The sequence below is a fragment of the Anguilla anguilla genome, chromosome 17 (genome assembly GCF_013347855.1).
Source record: "Anguilla anguilla isolate fAngAng1 chromosome 17, fAngAng1.pri, whole genome shotgun sequence".
NCBI classification, from domain to species: Eukaryota; Metazoa; Chordata; class Actinopteri; order Anguilliformes; family Anguillidae; genus Anguilla; species Anguilla anguilla.
Genome location: NC_049217.1, coordinates 4,298,716 through 4,315,499, shown reverse-complemented (window position 1 = coordinate 4,315,499; position 16,784 = coordinate 4,298,716). Strand labels below are relative to the sequence as shown.

The window sequence follows — 16,784 nt, the reverse complement described above, 5'->3', positions numbered from 1 at the left end:
ACAGCATTAATACTGAAAAGGATACCAAGACACTGCACATCAAGACTAAAAGGGCTCTCTCAGAAAAAGCAATATGAAAATGATAATGCCTGAATATTTCTGTCAAGATCTTAGGAAAATAAATTGGTCTCCCCCCCCCCCCCCCCCGCTGTACAAGCATGCAGATAGGGACTTGCCTTTGCGAGCACAACAGACAGAAGGAAATGGACAAGCTCCCAGGTGAGAATGGAGACACCTGTCAATCACTTTAGACACAGAGCTCCAAACGCACACTACGCTCCCATCTGTGCAAGCAGGCCCCAAGAGGCCAGTCTGACTGACCCCATGGCGAAATTGGGTGGGGGGGGTGTTCTTCCCTGCACTCTCCCTCTGTGCCGTCAGGCCTGTCGCCACGGAAACGCCTTGCCGGGACAGTCCTTGCGCCGCGTCCTGTACAGATGCGTGTCGAGCCGAAGGCCGCCGTTCGTTCACAGGGTGGCCAGGTTGAGCCACATTATGACAGGAACAGTCTTGCATGGCGTGAAGAATAAATAGCCCACATTCACATTTTTTTAAATATGTTTTTTGGGTTTTTCCTTTATTTGATAGGATGGTGTAGAGACAGGAAGAATTAGGGGGACAGACGTGCGACAAAGGTAAGCGGTCAGATTTGAACCGCCGACGTCACGGCTCGCATGTGGTTAGCGACATTTAACTTTCTTTAAAAGGCTTTATGGGAAATCATTCCTTTAGAACAAGTTATTTTTAACTGACTCAATTATAGAGGGACAACTGAAATAAGTGGGTTCCATTTACTTAAACTGGGCACATGGTGACTGAAACTAAACCAAACACAGCAACCTGCAATGTGTTTAAGGGAGAAAAAAAACTGAAACAACTTCAAACACCCATTTTTAATAACTTTAATAATCGTGAGCTTCACATACACAGGGGTCCCTCGGGACAGTGTGAAAACCCCCTGGCCTTAGGAAACAATGCCTGCTCTTCCTTCAGTGTTACCGTTCTCACAGGGTGCTTTTGCCCTATTCTAAGTTTACGCGTGTTAACAATAATACATGTGTGTACAGAGGGCCCCGTGAAGTGGACGCCCGGTTCCTTCCACATAAGATGATCATATATACACAATGCAGAGGTTTCCACTTTCACATACGTGTCACGTCCCAGCCCACGCGTCTAATCCTGCCCTGTAAACCAATGCAGAGGAACTCCGTACCTCTTAACAGCTCTGGAGTCTTGAATATGCCTTACACACTGAAAAAAAAAAAAAAGGAATAAACACTGACAAAATGTGGCATCTCATCACATTTTGTCAAATCTTTTTTCTGTCTTCTACCCTTTTCAGCTGTTTTTCAATCACACTCACACACACACACACACACACAAACACACGCACAAACGTTTTGTTTAAGTTTACTTCATGATGACTAGGCAGAAACGGCTCTTGTCGAGATACTTGCACGTTTGTGAAATTTAGGTGAAGTTGCTGTTCAGACCAGTCAATTACAGCTGCACCTTGAGCCAATCAAAAACAGTCAATCAGGAAACACATCCCCCCCCTCCCCCCACCCACACCCACACCAAATCCTATCCTTCCCAGAGGAGCGGTCAGCAACACCGCTAATATGAAGGGGAGGAAGCCTAACCTTCACCCCACCTGGAAATATGAGCACTGTGCATAAGAACACACTGAAGATCAATGCTCAATGATGCAGTTCAGAACAGAACCTGGGCTGCCTTAGAGCCGCCTGACCAATCAATGCCTCAACGTGATGTCATATCCTGTCCAGAGTACAGTCTGCATCAGGGCTGCCCAGCCCTGTTCCTGGAGCCCAGTAGGTTTTCATTTCAATCCTAATTTGGCACACCTGATTCTATACTTAGCAGTTGCAAAAGCTGTGCTTCGTTATGGTTGGAGTGAGAACCTACAGGATGGTAGATCTCCAGGGACAGGGTTGGGTGGCTCTGGTCTACATTATAAATTGACAATATAGACAATAGGTTTTATAATGGGATCTCCATTTTACAATCTTGATTTCAGCATTTAATATTTTTAACAATTGTGGCATGTAATATTACAACTGACTGCTATTGGGACACCGGTTCGATGAGTTAGCGTGCGTTTTCCAGGTTTTCCTGTGGTGGTGATGTCACAAACGTCAGAAGGACGTCCGATTGGTCCGCGGCAACGTCTGAAGCGGCTCGGTCCGGGACCGCGGGTGCGATATCCTTCGGGGGGCGGAGACGGCGGCGTGTGGCGCCCTCTGCTGCTTTAAACCGGCAATGTCAACTAAAAGCGAAACATCAACGACCACAACAACAAACCTCTTCTACAAGCACTGAGCCCTACATTGAAAAAAAAAACAAAAAACAAAAAACCGTGCACGTGTAAAATCGACGCATCTCGTGTGACGAGGGCACAGAGTCACAAAGCCGCCCTCTCGCCGCGGCGGCGCTGGTAGTCCGCGGTCCCTTAAAAGGGTCCCTCGCCGCGGGGCTCAGACCCGCAGGATCTCCAGGCAGTTGTTGTAGCAGATGGCGATCCAGTCGGGCTGCGTGGAGGCCCACTGCACGTTGTTGATCTCCCCCTCGGCCGTGTAGGCCAGGATGGGGTCCTCGATGGCCCGCGGCATCTGCTGGATGTCCCAGATCAGGGCCTGGTGGTCGTCCGCTGCAGGACACACACGCGCACACGCACAAAAACATTACATTAACGTGAACCCATAGGATCGTACAAGTAAACAGCTAAAGCAGGTTTGAGGGTTGATGTTTTGGTTGGAGTTGTGGTTGGGGTTGAGGCTGGGTTTCTGGTTGGGGTTCAGGCTGGGTTTGGGGTTGGGGTTGATGTTTTGGTTGGGGCTGGGGTTGAGGCTGGGTTTGGGTTTGGGGTTGAGGCTGGGTTTGTGTTTGGGGTTGATGTTTTGGTTGGGGCTGAGGTTGTGGTTGGGGTTGAGGCTGGGTTTGGGCTGTTGTTTTCGCTGGGGTAGGGGTTGTGGTCGGGGTTGTGGCTGGTGTTGAGGCTGGGTTTGGGGTTAAGGTTGATGTTTTGGTCGGGGCTGTGGATGTGGTTGTGGTTGAGGGTTGAGGCTGGGGCTGGGTTTGGGGTTGACGTTTTGGTCATGGCTGGGGTTGTGGTTGAGGCTGGGGCTGGGTTTGGGGTTGACGTTTTGGTCATGGCTGGGGTTGCGGTTGTAGTTAAGGTAAGAGACGGGGTCAGAATTGCGTTTGAGGCGAGCGGTCGTACCTGCGGTGCAGATGTGGCAGGAGGAGTGGGGCGCCCAGGCAATGCCGTTAACGCAGGCGCGGTGGTTATTCAATCTGGCAACCGGCGTGCATGGAACTCGCACATCCAGTATCACCACCTGCCACACAGAGACCACACGTGTGTGATGGTTAGAGGTCTAACATCTCTCTCTTTTTCCCTCCCTCTTTCTCACTCTCTTTCTCTCACGCTCTCTTGTGCTCTCTCCCTTGCTCTCTCTCGCTCTCACACAGACAAACACACACACACATTACTGGTCAACCTGGTTCATGTGTAGGGGGACTTTGGAACTGTCTCGATTTTGATGTATTAAACATGCTTGGCTGGAAGCAGGTTGGACATAAAATGGTATCTTGTCTTATAACTGCACGCAATGATGGGTGGACAGAGAGAGGAGAGATGGACTGACCTCCATGCCGTCCATAGCCATGGTGGCCAGGTAGTTGGGGTCCTGCTTGTTCCAGCAGAGGCGTAGGAGCGGGTGGTGCTGGGGGTCCTCGTAGATGATGGTGCTGTGCTCCAGGTGCCTGAGGTCAAACATGCGCACCGAGCCGTCCGCCCCCACGGAGGCAAACATGTCCCTGCCCCCACCCGCCCGGCTGAACGCGATGTCATACACCTGTACACAAACACGCAATGTCACACACCTGTACACAAACACGCAATGTCACACGCCTGTACACAAACACGCAATGTCACACACCTGTACACAAACGCGCAATGTCACACGCCTGTACACAAACACACATCCTCTACAGTTCACCTTACAGCAACAGTTGCACACCCACACCATATCATTCTGCACCATGACTGCATTCACGTGAGGCTCCTTCAGCCTCCAATCAGAAATTTATAAGACGTTGTACTGTGGTTCCAGACACCCCTACGCCTCTCCACTAGCTAAACTAGCCACTCACCTCCTTGTCATGGGCGATGAGCTGGGTCTTCACGTGGCCCGACACAAGGTTGACCCGGCCCAAAACCTGACCGGTTTCTAAACCCCAGATGGTACAGGTGGTGTCGATGCTGGAGGTACCTGAGAGTGGGAACACAAAAGCACTTCAGTGCTCAGTTTTCGAGACCCCGTATGAAGCTACCACATGTTCTCGGTTTTAAAAAAAGCCAAAGTTTACTCAGAAGCGAACCGCACTCACCCAGCAGATTGGGGTCCACCTCGTTCCAGTCAAAGGAAGTGAGGGGCGCGCAGAAGTCGGAGTTCTTATTGTTGTTCAGCAGACATTCTAAACGGGTCTCGGTGTCGCTGACCTAAAAGACAAGGAAAGAAAGACAGCTCGAAAAAGAGCCCAATCGTTCACAAGTGAAGAGCCGAATAGCAGAACGCGCTTACCCTCCAGATTCGCAGGTAGTCCCCGCTGGTGGCAAGCAAGTCGGGGTACACCCCCTTGGTGTCGGGGATCCACATGATCTTCGTGGTGGGGTAAGGGTGGTCGAAGGTGTTCCTGCAAATAAATTCGGAGCTCTCCTCTTCCAGACCCACGAGCTGCACCTGAATCCGGACCCAATCAATCAATCAATCGACTGTTCACAACAGGGGGAAGAACTTCGGCGCTCTGATTGTTTAAAATCAGTATTCCGGAAGTCGAAAACGGTAGTGATGTGATCTGGAGAACATGAGTCTTGTCTGACTTTTAGGTAGCAAGTTATAGTTACACCAGGTACTCAGGGTTCCATGTGTCCGCTGACTTCGACGTTTTACCCGATTAACGCCGATTTTAGCGTCTAATTAGGTTACTAGCTACCGTTAAGTTGGCATTGTTAACTACTTGCTAACTAAGTTACATATAGGCTACTTGCTAGCCAGCTCCAGTGAAATTGAAACACATGCTTAAAAGCGACACACACGATTAACAAGTTAAAAGCGCAACACAACTGTGCCACCGTTAACTAAAAAGTGTCAAAACAACACACAGTGGCCACTCCGGTCGCCTGTTAGCTAGCTAGCTAACGTATGACAAACTGAAACCTGGCTAAATTCTTAGCTTGCCAACTGCATGTTGAATGGTGGCGAGTTGTTATTGTTAGTCAGTGTGTCCTCACCTTGTTGTTGTATTCCTCGACGAAACTGCCGAGAGCCAGTCGGAAGCGTTTGTCTGGACGAACGCTCCAGTTCATCGCATAAACCGTCCATGGCGCCTCGTATTTGTAGATCTCTTTCCGCTTGCCGTGGAGCGACATGGCGAGCTATTGTGTTATAAAATTTTAGTCGTTAAAAAATAAGTGATGTACAAAACTGATGGATGTTCAGGAAATCTGGTTCTTACAATCGAACCCTGAACCGTTGCTATCGATTTATTTCGCCAATCACGCCGGCGAATTCATCAAGAATAAAAACAAAACATTTTAAACAAGGCTTGTGTATCCAAGCGATTCGAAATATCTAGCAGCTAGCACGCTTGTCACCAGACCCCAATCCGGTCCAGCTGCGTGGTGAGTATCTATCCTGCCGTATGCAGACAAAGAAACCGACGAGATTATCTTGCTGGCTAGAAATAGCTACTCGTAGCTAACTAGCTACGTGCTCCAGGTCTTCCACTGGTGTTCATACAGAATGGCCCGGTCTGCACAGAGACCTCGCCCGCCCCCCCAGTTCAACAAACGCGACTCCTTATCCGCACCACCATAAACGGCCTCGTCCGAGGTTTTTCAATTCAATCGAAGTTAACGCGGATGTATGATGTAACGTTTTGTACCGATCTCCAAATGTAAAAAAAAAAGTAGATCCCGAAATTACTTTGTTGCTATAACGAACGATTAAAGAAACATATTAATTCAAAAACAGAATACTGTATATACCGACGACCTGACTCAAAGAGCTGGTCTGGCTGTAACAGCGCATGCCATAGAGTTCTGTGGCCACACACAAGCCAGAATTGGTGAGAAGGCCGAACCTCCGCCTGACGTGCATTTCCATTGGCTAAAGTAAATGTCATTCATGTAATGATGATTTCGAGCCGTTTGTAAAACCAAATATAATATTTTGTCATTTCCCTGCTCAGTGGGGCGCTCAATCAAAGAACTCAAACTGAATGACAGACAGTCTCGTTTAAAATCTAAAATATGGACTTAATGTTCTGAATTTGGACTGAACGAATGCATGCCCCGAAAGGGAACCTTTAACTTTATCTCACACACAAGCAGCTGTGAAATTCTCGCATTATAATAATATGAAACATTTCCATAGATCTGTCAACAGTATGTTCACAAATGTCTTTTACAGTAGTGTAGTGTGTGCAAGGCACTGGGGGTGTTTGCGAACTGGGGGGTAGGGCGGTGGTTGTGGTTGGGTGAAGCTTGGTTGCTCTCACGGATGGACCGCAGTCTGAAGGGAGGACGTCTCTCTGTGCATGTGCCAGGTTGAAGGTTGAAATGTGTGTCGCGGTTTTTTCCTGGCAGTGTGCTGTTGCGGACAGAGACCATTGCTGCATCGCTGGGTACACCTTCGACAGACAAGGCAGGTGCACCAAGGGAGGCGTGACGATCACCTGGTACACCAAGACGGTAGCCCTCGCCAGCCCTGCCCCCCCCAGGGGTGTGTAGTGCGACCCCCGGAGCAGATGTGCCCGCTTCTCACGTGGCAGTGTGGCTGCTGCCCTCTGGTTAAGGTGCGCCCACCCATCCGCAGAGCTCCAGTGACTTTAGGCCTGCATTCAATCAACATTCATCCACAACTTTCACCTGGATTTCATATTTAATCAACATCTCCTTAAATTTGGCTTAAATTAATTTTCTTTTTTTCTGCAGAAGGTGCAGGTACAATGAGCCTCTTTAGAGCAGTCTGAGTTGGCATTAGTTCTGTCAGTTCAAAAACTACTATATGTGGTTTATTTTGGTTTTTTAAAAAAGTAGACAAAAAATCTTTTTGGACTATATAGAAAGAAGCCAACTAGGATAGTTGTTTGATAGTCTGTGTGTGTCACACATAGGCCATTGTGACTTAAGATGCAGTCTTGGCCTAAAATCTGATGACTGCAAAAATAATCCTTGAAGAATGTGTGGTGCAGAGGCCTGTGCTTCTGTCTTGGTGAGGTGGTCCTGTTTGAGGTTCCCTCACCACCTTGGCCAGCTGTCTGACTGCGTAAGAGCTGACCACTGACCTCTCACACTGTTTGATAACCAGAGAAAGTCCAGGGCTGTATCTGAATCAGCCGGTCTATTAAGCATACTGCATACTGTTTAGTTTGCACATTTTAGTATGTGATGGGCAGTATGCAAAAATATCCTCCATACTAATTTCCATCTGTGCTGTGGAGGTGTCAACATAGAAATATCATCATTAAGTCCACAGCCTGGTCTTGTACATCCCAAGGGTCTTTGGTTCCAGTATGTGGCCTGAAAAGCTATGCATTAACAACAATACTTTCTATATTATGAATGCAACCATAACTACACTTTCAGCCCAGGGATCACTCTCCCTGTGTAATCGAAAACCACATTAAATAATTGTTTACGGTGGAATGTTGAAACTGGAGCATTTCCCTGTTGCCAGCTAATTTAAATGATTGATGTTCCGTTAAATCAGAGGTGCCCTCTTTATCTATGGGCTGGTGTGGATTCAAGGCTTCGTTCAAGTCCATTACAAAAGCATCAGGATACTAACTCATGGTCTTGATTCAAAGGCAAGACAGGTGAACCGGGTGGGGTAGAATGAAGGCCTGCATCCACACTAGTGCTTCTCGGATAAGCCTGGACTTGAGTTGAATAGAAGTCATTCCTCTTGGTTTCAGGGTTTTGGCTGGGTGAAAGATGGGAGATAGCAAATGCTGGTCACAAGCGTTCATTAGAGTGAAACAGGGATTTCGCAGAAATGACTGCACTGTTAAAAACTAAAAACTGATCTGTACAAAAACGTTAAGTCATTTTCTATCCTCATGACTGGAATGAGATGGTATGTTAGGTTTGTATGTGTACTTGGTTGCCAGGGAAGTATCATCGAATCAGCTGTTTCAGCTAAGGTCCTTTATGGCTAATTTTTAGCATTAAATACTTCAGTTAAGAAATAAGTACTGCTACACATTTCAGCAAGAACATTTTTATTAGGCAATTGTTTACATGACACCAACAATTGTATTGATGAGAATTATACCACAATGCCATCTCTTTCAGCCTCTATAGCTATGAACTGCCTTGGTCTCAAGCTGTTGGCTATCGCGGCTCCAAGCAGGGCGTGGCGCCCCACGACCCCAGTGTTCCTCTCCTCCACGGTCTTGTTGTTCCACATGACCCCAGCGTTCCTCTCCTCTACGGTCCTGTCGTTCCACACGACCCCAGCGTTCCTCTCCTCTATGGTCCTGTCGTTCCACATGACCCCAGCGTTCCTCTCCTCTACGGTCCTGTCGTTCCACACGACCCCAGCGTTCCTCTCCTCTACGCTCCTGACGTTCCACATGACCCCAGCGTTCCTCTCCTCTACGCTCCTGTCGTTCCACACGACCCCAGCGTTCCTCTCCTCCACGATCCCGGCGTTCTCCACGGTTCCACTGCTGTTCTCTACCGTAGTATTGCTGTTGCCCACGGTTGCAGTGTCCCTCTCCTCCACGGTCCAGACGTTCTCCGCGGTTCCACTGCTGTTCTCTACCGTAGTATTGCTGTTGCCCACGGTTGCAGTGTCCCTCTCCTCCACGGTCCAGGCGTTCTCCGCGGTTCCATTGCTGTTCTCTACCGTAGTATTGCTGTTGCCCACGGTTGCAGTGTCCCTCTCCTCCACGGTCCAGACGTTCTCCGCGGTTCCACTGATGTTCTCTACCGTAGAACTGGTGTTGTCCACGGTTCCAGCGTTCCTCGCCTCTACGGTCCTGCCGTTCCACACGACCCCAGCGTTCCTCTCCTCCACAGTCCCGGCGTTCTCCGCGGTTCCATTGCTGTTCTCTACCGTGGCCTTGGTGTTCCCCACGGTTCCAGCGTTCCCCTCTACCGCGGTCCTGGCGTTCCCCATGGCTCCATTGCTGTTCTCCAGCACGGCACCTGGGGTCCCAGTTGTTCGCCTTGGCTCGGAGCTGCTGCTCCACCTTGGACCTCTCCTGCTGGGTCTCCAGCTGGGCATCACTGTGGACCTGGCTGATGGTTTTGGGCCCCTGGTTATTGTTCTTAGGGGCCCATTTATTCTGGGAGGGGGAAGGACAAATCAGACATCTGCTGTGTAATCTTCCACAGGTAGATACATACAGTGTTGCCCAAGAGATTAAAATAGAAAGGGTAAACAAATATAGGTATGACAGTAGCTGCATTATTAACCAAAGTACTTAGGTGAGTTGTTGCTTAACTTAACTGTCGAAGGCATCACAGTTGCCTCAATGAATGACAGGTGGAAGGAAATGAAAAGTCAAATAGAGAAGAGCGGGACTGAACACTAGTGGGGTGGAGCAGAGATAATTAGGGGTGGGGCTCAATAAAGGGGGGGTCAGTACCTGTCGCAGGTCCATTATATCTTGCAGCATGAAACGGATTCTGGATGAGGTCTTTCCCTCCTTCAGGATCTGCTCCATTTTACGCAAGTACTTATCGATATGGCACTGCAGACACAAAGAGGAGATGGAAAGTTAGAGTGTGTCCGTGTGTGTGTGTGTAGATTTCATTTTTGAGAGAGATACGGCCATGCTCTTCGGTACCTTGTTTTTATCGCAGTCCAGGTTCCTGCCGATGGTGGACAGCAGACAGCACAGGCACTCGAGTGCCTTCTCACCCTGGTTGTCCAGAAGAGTGGTAATGCACCTGTGCATTAAGAACTCCTCTGCCATCTCCAGGTTGAACAGCTCGCCTAGGAACTTCACGTTACCGAGCGAGCGCCGGTGGCTGGCGGCGACGTTAGCCTCAAGCTCCTCTTTCGGTCGCAGAACACGCTCATTGACCTGATCAAACTCCACCCAGCAGCGATTCAGAATCGCCAGATGGAAATTAAGAGTGGCTTCCAGGCAGTCGTTGAGGGGGGCATTGAGCTGAGGGAGAAAGGACACCAGACTCATGTTTGGATCCAGGATTCTGCTGATGACACTGGACAGTCGGAAAAGGTTTGCGAAAGTCCATACAGACAGATCGCATGGGTCTTCTTATTTTCCCATTGCATCATATAAAAATATATCAGCATCAAGTCTAGATGAATGATACTGGTCAGACATGGGCTGACTCACCTCCTTAAGGCGGTGGCACATCTTGGCATAAGTGCTGGCAAACTTGGGCTCGAAGATGGCCTTCTCGAAAACGATGTCGACAACGCCCTGGAGGCGTTCCGTGGTGTCAATGTTGAGCTCGGCCACCTGATTGACCAGCTGCTCAAACTTCTCCGGCGTCAGCTTGTTGAGGATGCTGCGCATTCGACGAAACAGCTCCTGAGTCACGGTCTTCTCAGGGTCCTGCTCAACCTTGTCTTTTTTAATTGAAGGCCTCCAGGCGTTTTCCACCTTGTGGAGCTTCACATCCTTGCTGAATGAAACACCGCTGATGATTTTGTGTGTTCCACTGTTCTGGACCTGCAATGAGATTCCAGGACCAAACATCTCAGAGGGCTGAGGGGCCTAAATCCCTGTTAACCTTGCCCCAGCTCCGTAATCAGTATGTCATTGTGTCAGTGTCATTGAACAAGGAGGACCTAATTAAGACCTTAAACTAGAAGGTACGTTCATCTATGAGCTGTGCACACAGGAAAGCAGCTTCTTCAGTAACATAAATTCTGAAAATTTTCTGCTTTTATATGAATATTCTAAAATGAGGTTCTGTTCTCACCTTGGGGATCTCACAGGACTGACTGGTGTCCACGGTGGTGAAGTTAGCGGACACCGTGTCCTCTTTCACAGCTGGCCCGGTGTCAATTGCCACAGCTGGCTCGATGTCCTGCACAGCTGGCTCGATGACAGTTTCCTGCACAGCTGGCTCAACATCAATTTCCTGCACAGCTGGCTCGGTGACAGTTTCCTGCACAGCTGGCTCGATGTCAATCTCCTGCACAGCTGGCTCGGTGTCCTGCACAGCTGGCTCGATGACAGTTTCCTGCACAGCTGGCTCGATGTCAATCTCCTGCACAGCTGGCTCGATGACAGTTTCCTGCACAGCTGGCTCGATGTCAATCTCCTGCACAGCTGGCTCAGTGTCAATCTCCTGCACAGCTGGCTCGATGACAGTTTCCTGCACAGCTGGCTCGATGTCAATCTCCTGCACAGCTGGCTCAGTGTCAATTTCCTGCACAGCTGGCTCGATGTCAATCTCCTGCACAGCTGGCTCAGTGTCAATTTCCTGCACAGCTGGCTCGATGTCATTCTCCTGCACAGCTGGCTCGGTGTCATTCCCCTCCACAGCTGGCTCGGTGTCATTCTCAACAGCTGGCTTGATGACAATCTCCTGCACAGCTGGCTCGATGACAGTTTCCTGCACAGCTGGCCCGATGTCAATCTCCTGCACAGCTGGCTCGGTGTCATTCTCAACAGCTGGCTTGATGACAATCTCCTGCACAGCTGGCTCGATGTCAATTTCCACAGCTGGCTCGGTGTCATTCCCCTCCACAGCTGGCTTGATGACAATCTCCTGCACAGCTGGCTCAGTGTCATTCTCCTGCACAGCTGGCTCGATGTCATTCTCCTGCACAGCTGGCTCGATGTCAATCTCCTGCACAGCTGGCTCGGTGTCCTGCACAGCTGGCTCGATGACAGTGTCCTGCACAGCTGGCTCGATGTCAATCTCCTGCACAGCTGGCTCGGTGTCCTGCACAGCTGGCTCGATGACAGTTTCCTGCACAGCTGGCTCGATGTCAATCGCCTGCACAGCTGGCTCGATGTCAATTTCCTGCACAGCTGTCTCGATGTCAATCTCCTGCACAGCTGGCTCGATGACAGTTTCCTGCACAGCTGTCTCGATGTCAATCTCCTGCACAGCTGGCTCGATGACAGTTTCCTGCACAGCTGGCTCGACGTTCATTTCCTGCACAGCTGGCTCAGTGTCAATCTCCTGCACAGCTGGCTCGGTGTCATTCTCCTGCACAGCTGGCTCGATGTCAATCTCCTGCACAGCTGGCTTGGTGTCATTCTCCACAGCTGGCTCGGCGTCCATTTCCTGCACAGCTGGCTCAGTGTCAATCTCCACAGCTGGCTCGGCGTCCATTTCCTGCACAGCTGGCTTGGTGTCAATTTCCTGCACAGCTGGATCTGATTCATTGTGGATGTTGGTGGGGGCATAATCGGTTGTCACAGGGGTGGTGTTCCTGCTCTCCTCAACCTTCCTTATTTCCAACTGGTTCTCAAGCTCGGCCTCTAGGTGGACCTGGTTGATGGTTTTAGGCACCTGTTCATCCCTCCTGGGGACCCAGTTATTCTGAAATATGTAAAGACAAGAGAAGCTGTTACCTAATCCTCCATTACTACTGAAGAGATGGAGAGGGGGAGGGGGAGGGGGAGGGGGAGAGATAAGGTAGAGATGACAAAATGGTAAGAAATTATGACACTCACAGGCAGGCGAAAAAGAAGGAAGGAAATGATTTCTAAACACCCATGAACTGAGAGCTGCAACTGAGGACAAGAGGCGTGTTACCTGTCTCAGATCCATCACATCTTCTAGCATGAAGCGGATTCGGGAGGTGGTCTTCCCCTCATTTAAGATCTGCTTCAGCTTACTGAAACACCCATCCAATTGAGGCTGCAGATACAGAAGGCAAGAGTGAACATGCATGCGTTTCTGGGTGTGTATACAACAAGTGTTCATGCATTAGAGAGTTAGCCATGTAATACAATACCTTGACGTTCTCACAGTCCAGGATCGAGCCAGTGGTGGTGATCAGGCAGCAAGTGCACTCCAATGCCACCTCACTCTGGGTGTCCAGAAAGGTGACGATGCACCCAAGGATGACAACGTCCCTCACCATGTCGAGCTTGAACAGTTCCCCAAGGAGCCTCATGCTGCCCACTGCCCGCCGGCGGTGGGCGATGACTTTGGTGCCAAGCTCCTCCTTCAAATGCTGCCTCCCTTCCTCCTGGACACAGGATGAGGTGGGTGAGGAAATTGAGGTCAGAGAAAGAGGAGGCAACATCAGTAAAGCACACAAAGACATTTGAAACTGCTCATTTCAATTTATGTGACTACTAGACTGGGAACATGCGCCTTCTGCTTATCATTGACTTTGTCCATTTACTAGGTGATTGGAGCATGCAAATGATTTGATCCAGACAGGCAATGCTCTTACCCAGTCCATACCCCCTTTCCATTCCCATTACAAAACCATCGATATCCTTGGTTCCGAACAATGCTCTAAAGTCCATTTACACAACTCCACCAGTGGTTACCATGTCAGCAGCATTCAGGTTCTGCCATTCCTTCTCCAGCATCTTGCCGTCTCCATTAACCTTAAAAAACTCCTTCCGACAGAGATGGAGCATCAGCAACCGGAAATTCAGGTTGACTGCCGGATCATCATTGCAGGGGACAGTGAGCTGAGAGACAGAAAAGAAAAAATCAGATTCCAGAACCTGCTGAGGAATCAAGTATGAGACTATGGCACCCCTTTAGAAGTAAAGGCCTATCTGTTAGTATAGGCAAGCTCTAAAGCATATAGCATAGACAAGACTGGCGTACTCACCTCCTTAAGGCACTGGCACATCTTTGCATAGGTGCTGGTGAATTTCAGCTCGCAAATGGCTTTCTCAAATATCATGCTACCAATGCCCTCAAGGCGATCCTCTGTGGTCATGGAGAGCTCAGTGACTTGCTTCATGAGCTGCTCAAACTTATCTGGCGTCAGCTTGTTGAGGATGCTGCGCATTCGGCCAAACAGCTCATGGGTCTCTGCGGTCTCTGTGACCTGCTCCACCTTGATGTTCTTAATAGAGGGCCTCCAGGCATTGTCCACCTTGTGGAGCTTCACGTCCATGCTGAATGAAACACCGCTGATGATTTTCCGTGTTTCATTGCTCTGGACCTGCAATGAGATTCCAGGACCAAACATCTCAGGGGTCTGGGTAGGGCACAACAGGCAAGGACATTTAACCCAATTTGGTGTACCTGCCCCAGCTCCCAGCAAGAAGTGTTTGCCCCTTTTGAAAACAAGCTTATTATTTTGGATTGTAATACTCAAAAGCAAGAGAAGAGGGAGGTGTATTTCCAACATTTTGTGAAAAACAGGACGAGTGGTGGAACAGTACATAAATGTTGTCATTTTGATTTAAGAAATGGATTTTGGCAACTGTTGACTAGATAGCTATTTGTTTGACATCACAGCTACCCAAATTTACTTGTAAAGTTGTGTACTGGTACCTAAGTTTTGTAATGTTGGTGGGTAGCTAGCTACCCAGATGCGTTTCTAGTGTTAATTACAGCGAGCTGGTGTGCACAATCGTTTGTACGCATGTATTACACACGTAATTTTTTAAAGCCTGTTAGCTAACTATCTAAGAGCTACCAACAGTTACCATGTGTTACATAAAACAATTTATGTAGTTCATTCATTCTAAAATTATCACAATATATAGGCCTAACATGTTGGCTAATAATTTGGCCAGCTAAACCCTCGTGTTCTATCCACAAATATTATCTATCAACATGAAATATTATATTATTATCTGGCTGACTGCATATTTCAGTCAGTGATGATGCCCACCACTGCACTAGCCACCTTCATCCAATCTTGCTATTTGGTAGCATATGGTATTAATTGGGTTCACAAAGATGAAGCTAACGCAACACTGTGTAGCATGAGATCGAGTATGAAGGCATTTGGGATAAAGCACCGTGATAATCTCCAGCTGGTTCTCCAGTTTGGTTTCTTCATGGACCTGACTGATGGTTTTTGGGCCCTGTTCACCCCTCAGGGAGACCCAGTTGTTCTGTAACACACAGGAAAAGAAGATGGGTACCTGTTAGCTTATCCTTCTGTACTAACCTAAGAAGTGGAAATGGGATTGATATGAAAAATTAAGAGTTGACAGGATGGAAAAAATGATGAGGATAGTAAAGAAGCAGAAGAGAGCAAGGAAGGGTAGAGTATTTCTAAATGGTGAACTGAAGGTTAGAACTGAGGTCAAGAGGTGTGTTACTTGTCTCAGGTCCATCACATCTTGCAACATAAAACAGATTCTGGACGTGGTCTTCCCCTCCTTCAGGATACTCTCCATTTGAATGAAGTACCCATCCATTCGGGGCTGCAGATACAGAAGGCAGAGTGAACATGCCTGTGTTTTATACAATAAGTATAAACTTTAGCTATAGCCATGCAGTATAATACCTTGATGTTCTCGCAGTCCAGGACTGGGCCAGTGGTGGTAATCAGGCAGCAGAGGCACTCCAATGTCTCCTGGCTCTTGGTGTCGAGAAACACGGCAATGCAACCATGAATGATGACATCCTTCACCATGTCGAGCTTGAATAGTTCCCCAAGGAACTTCATGTTGCCCACTGCCCGCCGGCGTTGGGCGACATCTTCAGATGACTTCTTCAGATGCTGCCTGTTGTTGTCCTGGATGAAGAATGGGGCAGTCAAGAAAAAACATCTCAGTACAACAGTTTATTTTTATTTGCAAACCACATGTTGTGAGTACCCTGGTCTGTGTGACTGCTTGCACTAAAGTCAGAACGTGTCCCCACACTGTCATCCACACATCACCCGTGGTTACCGTAGCAGCCGTGCTGGGATCCTGTTGGTTCTCTGCAGATGTTGTTGCATTGTCATAGAACTTGATAAACTCCTTGCGGCAAAGATGAAGCATCAGCAGATGGAATTTTAGGTTCTTTGATGGATCGTCACGGCAGGGCACAGTGATCTGAGATTGAAAAAAGGATTTTTAGGAAGGAACACCTTTAGGTTTATCCCAGAACCTACTGAAGGAACACACGGCAGCAAAGCTTATACAAGACAAGACAGCACGTGGCTTCTTCCTTCTTCAATGCATAATATTAGACACACTCACCTCCTTAAGGCAGTGGCACATCTTGGCATATGTGCTGGCAAATTTGGGTTCAGAAATTGCCTTCTCAAAGATGATGTTGCCAATGCCCTCAAGACGATCCTCGGTGTTCAAGGAGAGCTCAGCGACTTGCTTCATCAACTGCTCAAACTTCTCAAGTGTCAGTTTGTTCAGGATGCCGCGCATTCTGCCGAACATCTCCTGGGTCCTGGCCATCTCGGGGTCCTGCTCCCCCCAGTTCTTCTTAACCGATGGCTTCCATGCAGTCTCCGCCTTGTGAAGGTTGACATCTTCACTGAAGGAAACACAGCTGATGATTCTCCGTGTTTCCGTTCTCCTGCCTTGCTCTGAAATTCCACAAACAAGATTTCACGAGTTATATCCTCCACAGCTCAGCATAAACAATAAATGGTGAAACAAAGTAAACACAATAAATTACACCTAAAACACATCAGTTTCTAAAGTTAAAAGTTGAAACTTGTTTGTAAATCACCCTGCCTACCTCTCCTCCTACGAATTTCATCCGGGACATCTGGTGGTGTAGTGACCAGACATTGGAGCTTCAGGAGCTCCCCCCGGGAATACAAGATCCGGGCAGGGACCTTGCCGGCGATCTGGTTGCGGCCGACCAT

At 48.7% G+C, this 16,784-nt stretch overlaps 3 protein-coding genes across 3 annotated transcripts; all 3 read right to left on the bottom strand.

Moving 5' to 3' along the window:
* Window positions 1–882: 882 nt before the first annotated feature.
* LOC118217325 (DDB1- and CUL4-associated factor 7) lies at window positions 883–6,125 on the bottom strand. The gene is made up of 7 exons (XM_035399232.1): window positions 5,318–6,125; window positions 4,608–4,766; window positions 4,414–4,525; window positions 4,177–4,295; window positions 3,669–3,878; window positions 3,242–3,359; window positions 883–2,668 (listed from the first exon to the last, which is right to left on the bottom strand). Exons 1-7 carry the CDS (start codon window positions 5,453–5,455, stop codon window positions 2,496–2,498), a joined length of 1,029 nt encoding a protein of 342 aa, XP_035255123.1. The 5' UTR covers window positions 5,456–6,125; the 3' UTR covers window positions 883–2,495.
* Window positions 6,126–8,357: 2,232 nt separating this feature from the next.
* Window positions 8,358–10,020, bottom strand: LOC118217075. Its single transcript, XM_035398872.1, has 3 exons — window positions 9,886–10,020; window positions 9,685–9,789; window positions 8,358–9,381 (listed from the first exon to the last, which is right to left on the bottom strand). The coding sequence occupies exon 3, from the start codon at window positions 9,318–9,320 to the stop codon at window positions 8,358–8,360; it is 963 nt and encodes a 320-aa protein (XP_035254763.1). The 5' UTR covers window positions 9,321–9,381; window positions 9,685–9,789; window positions 9,886–10,020.
* LOC118217074 (eukaryotic translation initiation factor 4 gamma 1-like) lies at window positions 9,320–16,784 on the bottom strand. Its single transcript, XM_035398870.1, has 14 exons — window positions 16,655–16,784; window positions 16,156–16,499; window positions 15,474–15,704; window positions 15,286–15,390; window positions 14,980–15,075; window positions 13,833–14,171; window positions 13,540–13,686; window positions 12,993–13,229; window positions 12,791–12,895; window positions 10,997–12,574; window positions 10,405–10,743; window positions 9,886–10,212; window positions 9,685–9,789; window positions 9,320–9,334 (listed from the first exon to the last, which is right to left on the bottom strand). Exons 1-14 carry the CDS (start codon window positions 16,782–16,784, stop codon window positions 9,320–9,322), a joined length of 4,098 nt encoding a protein of 1,365 aa, XP_035254761.1.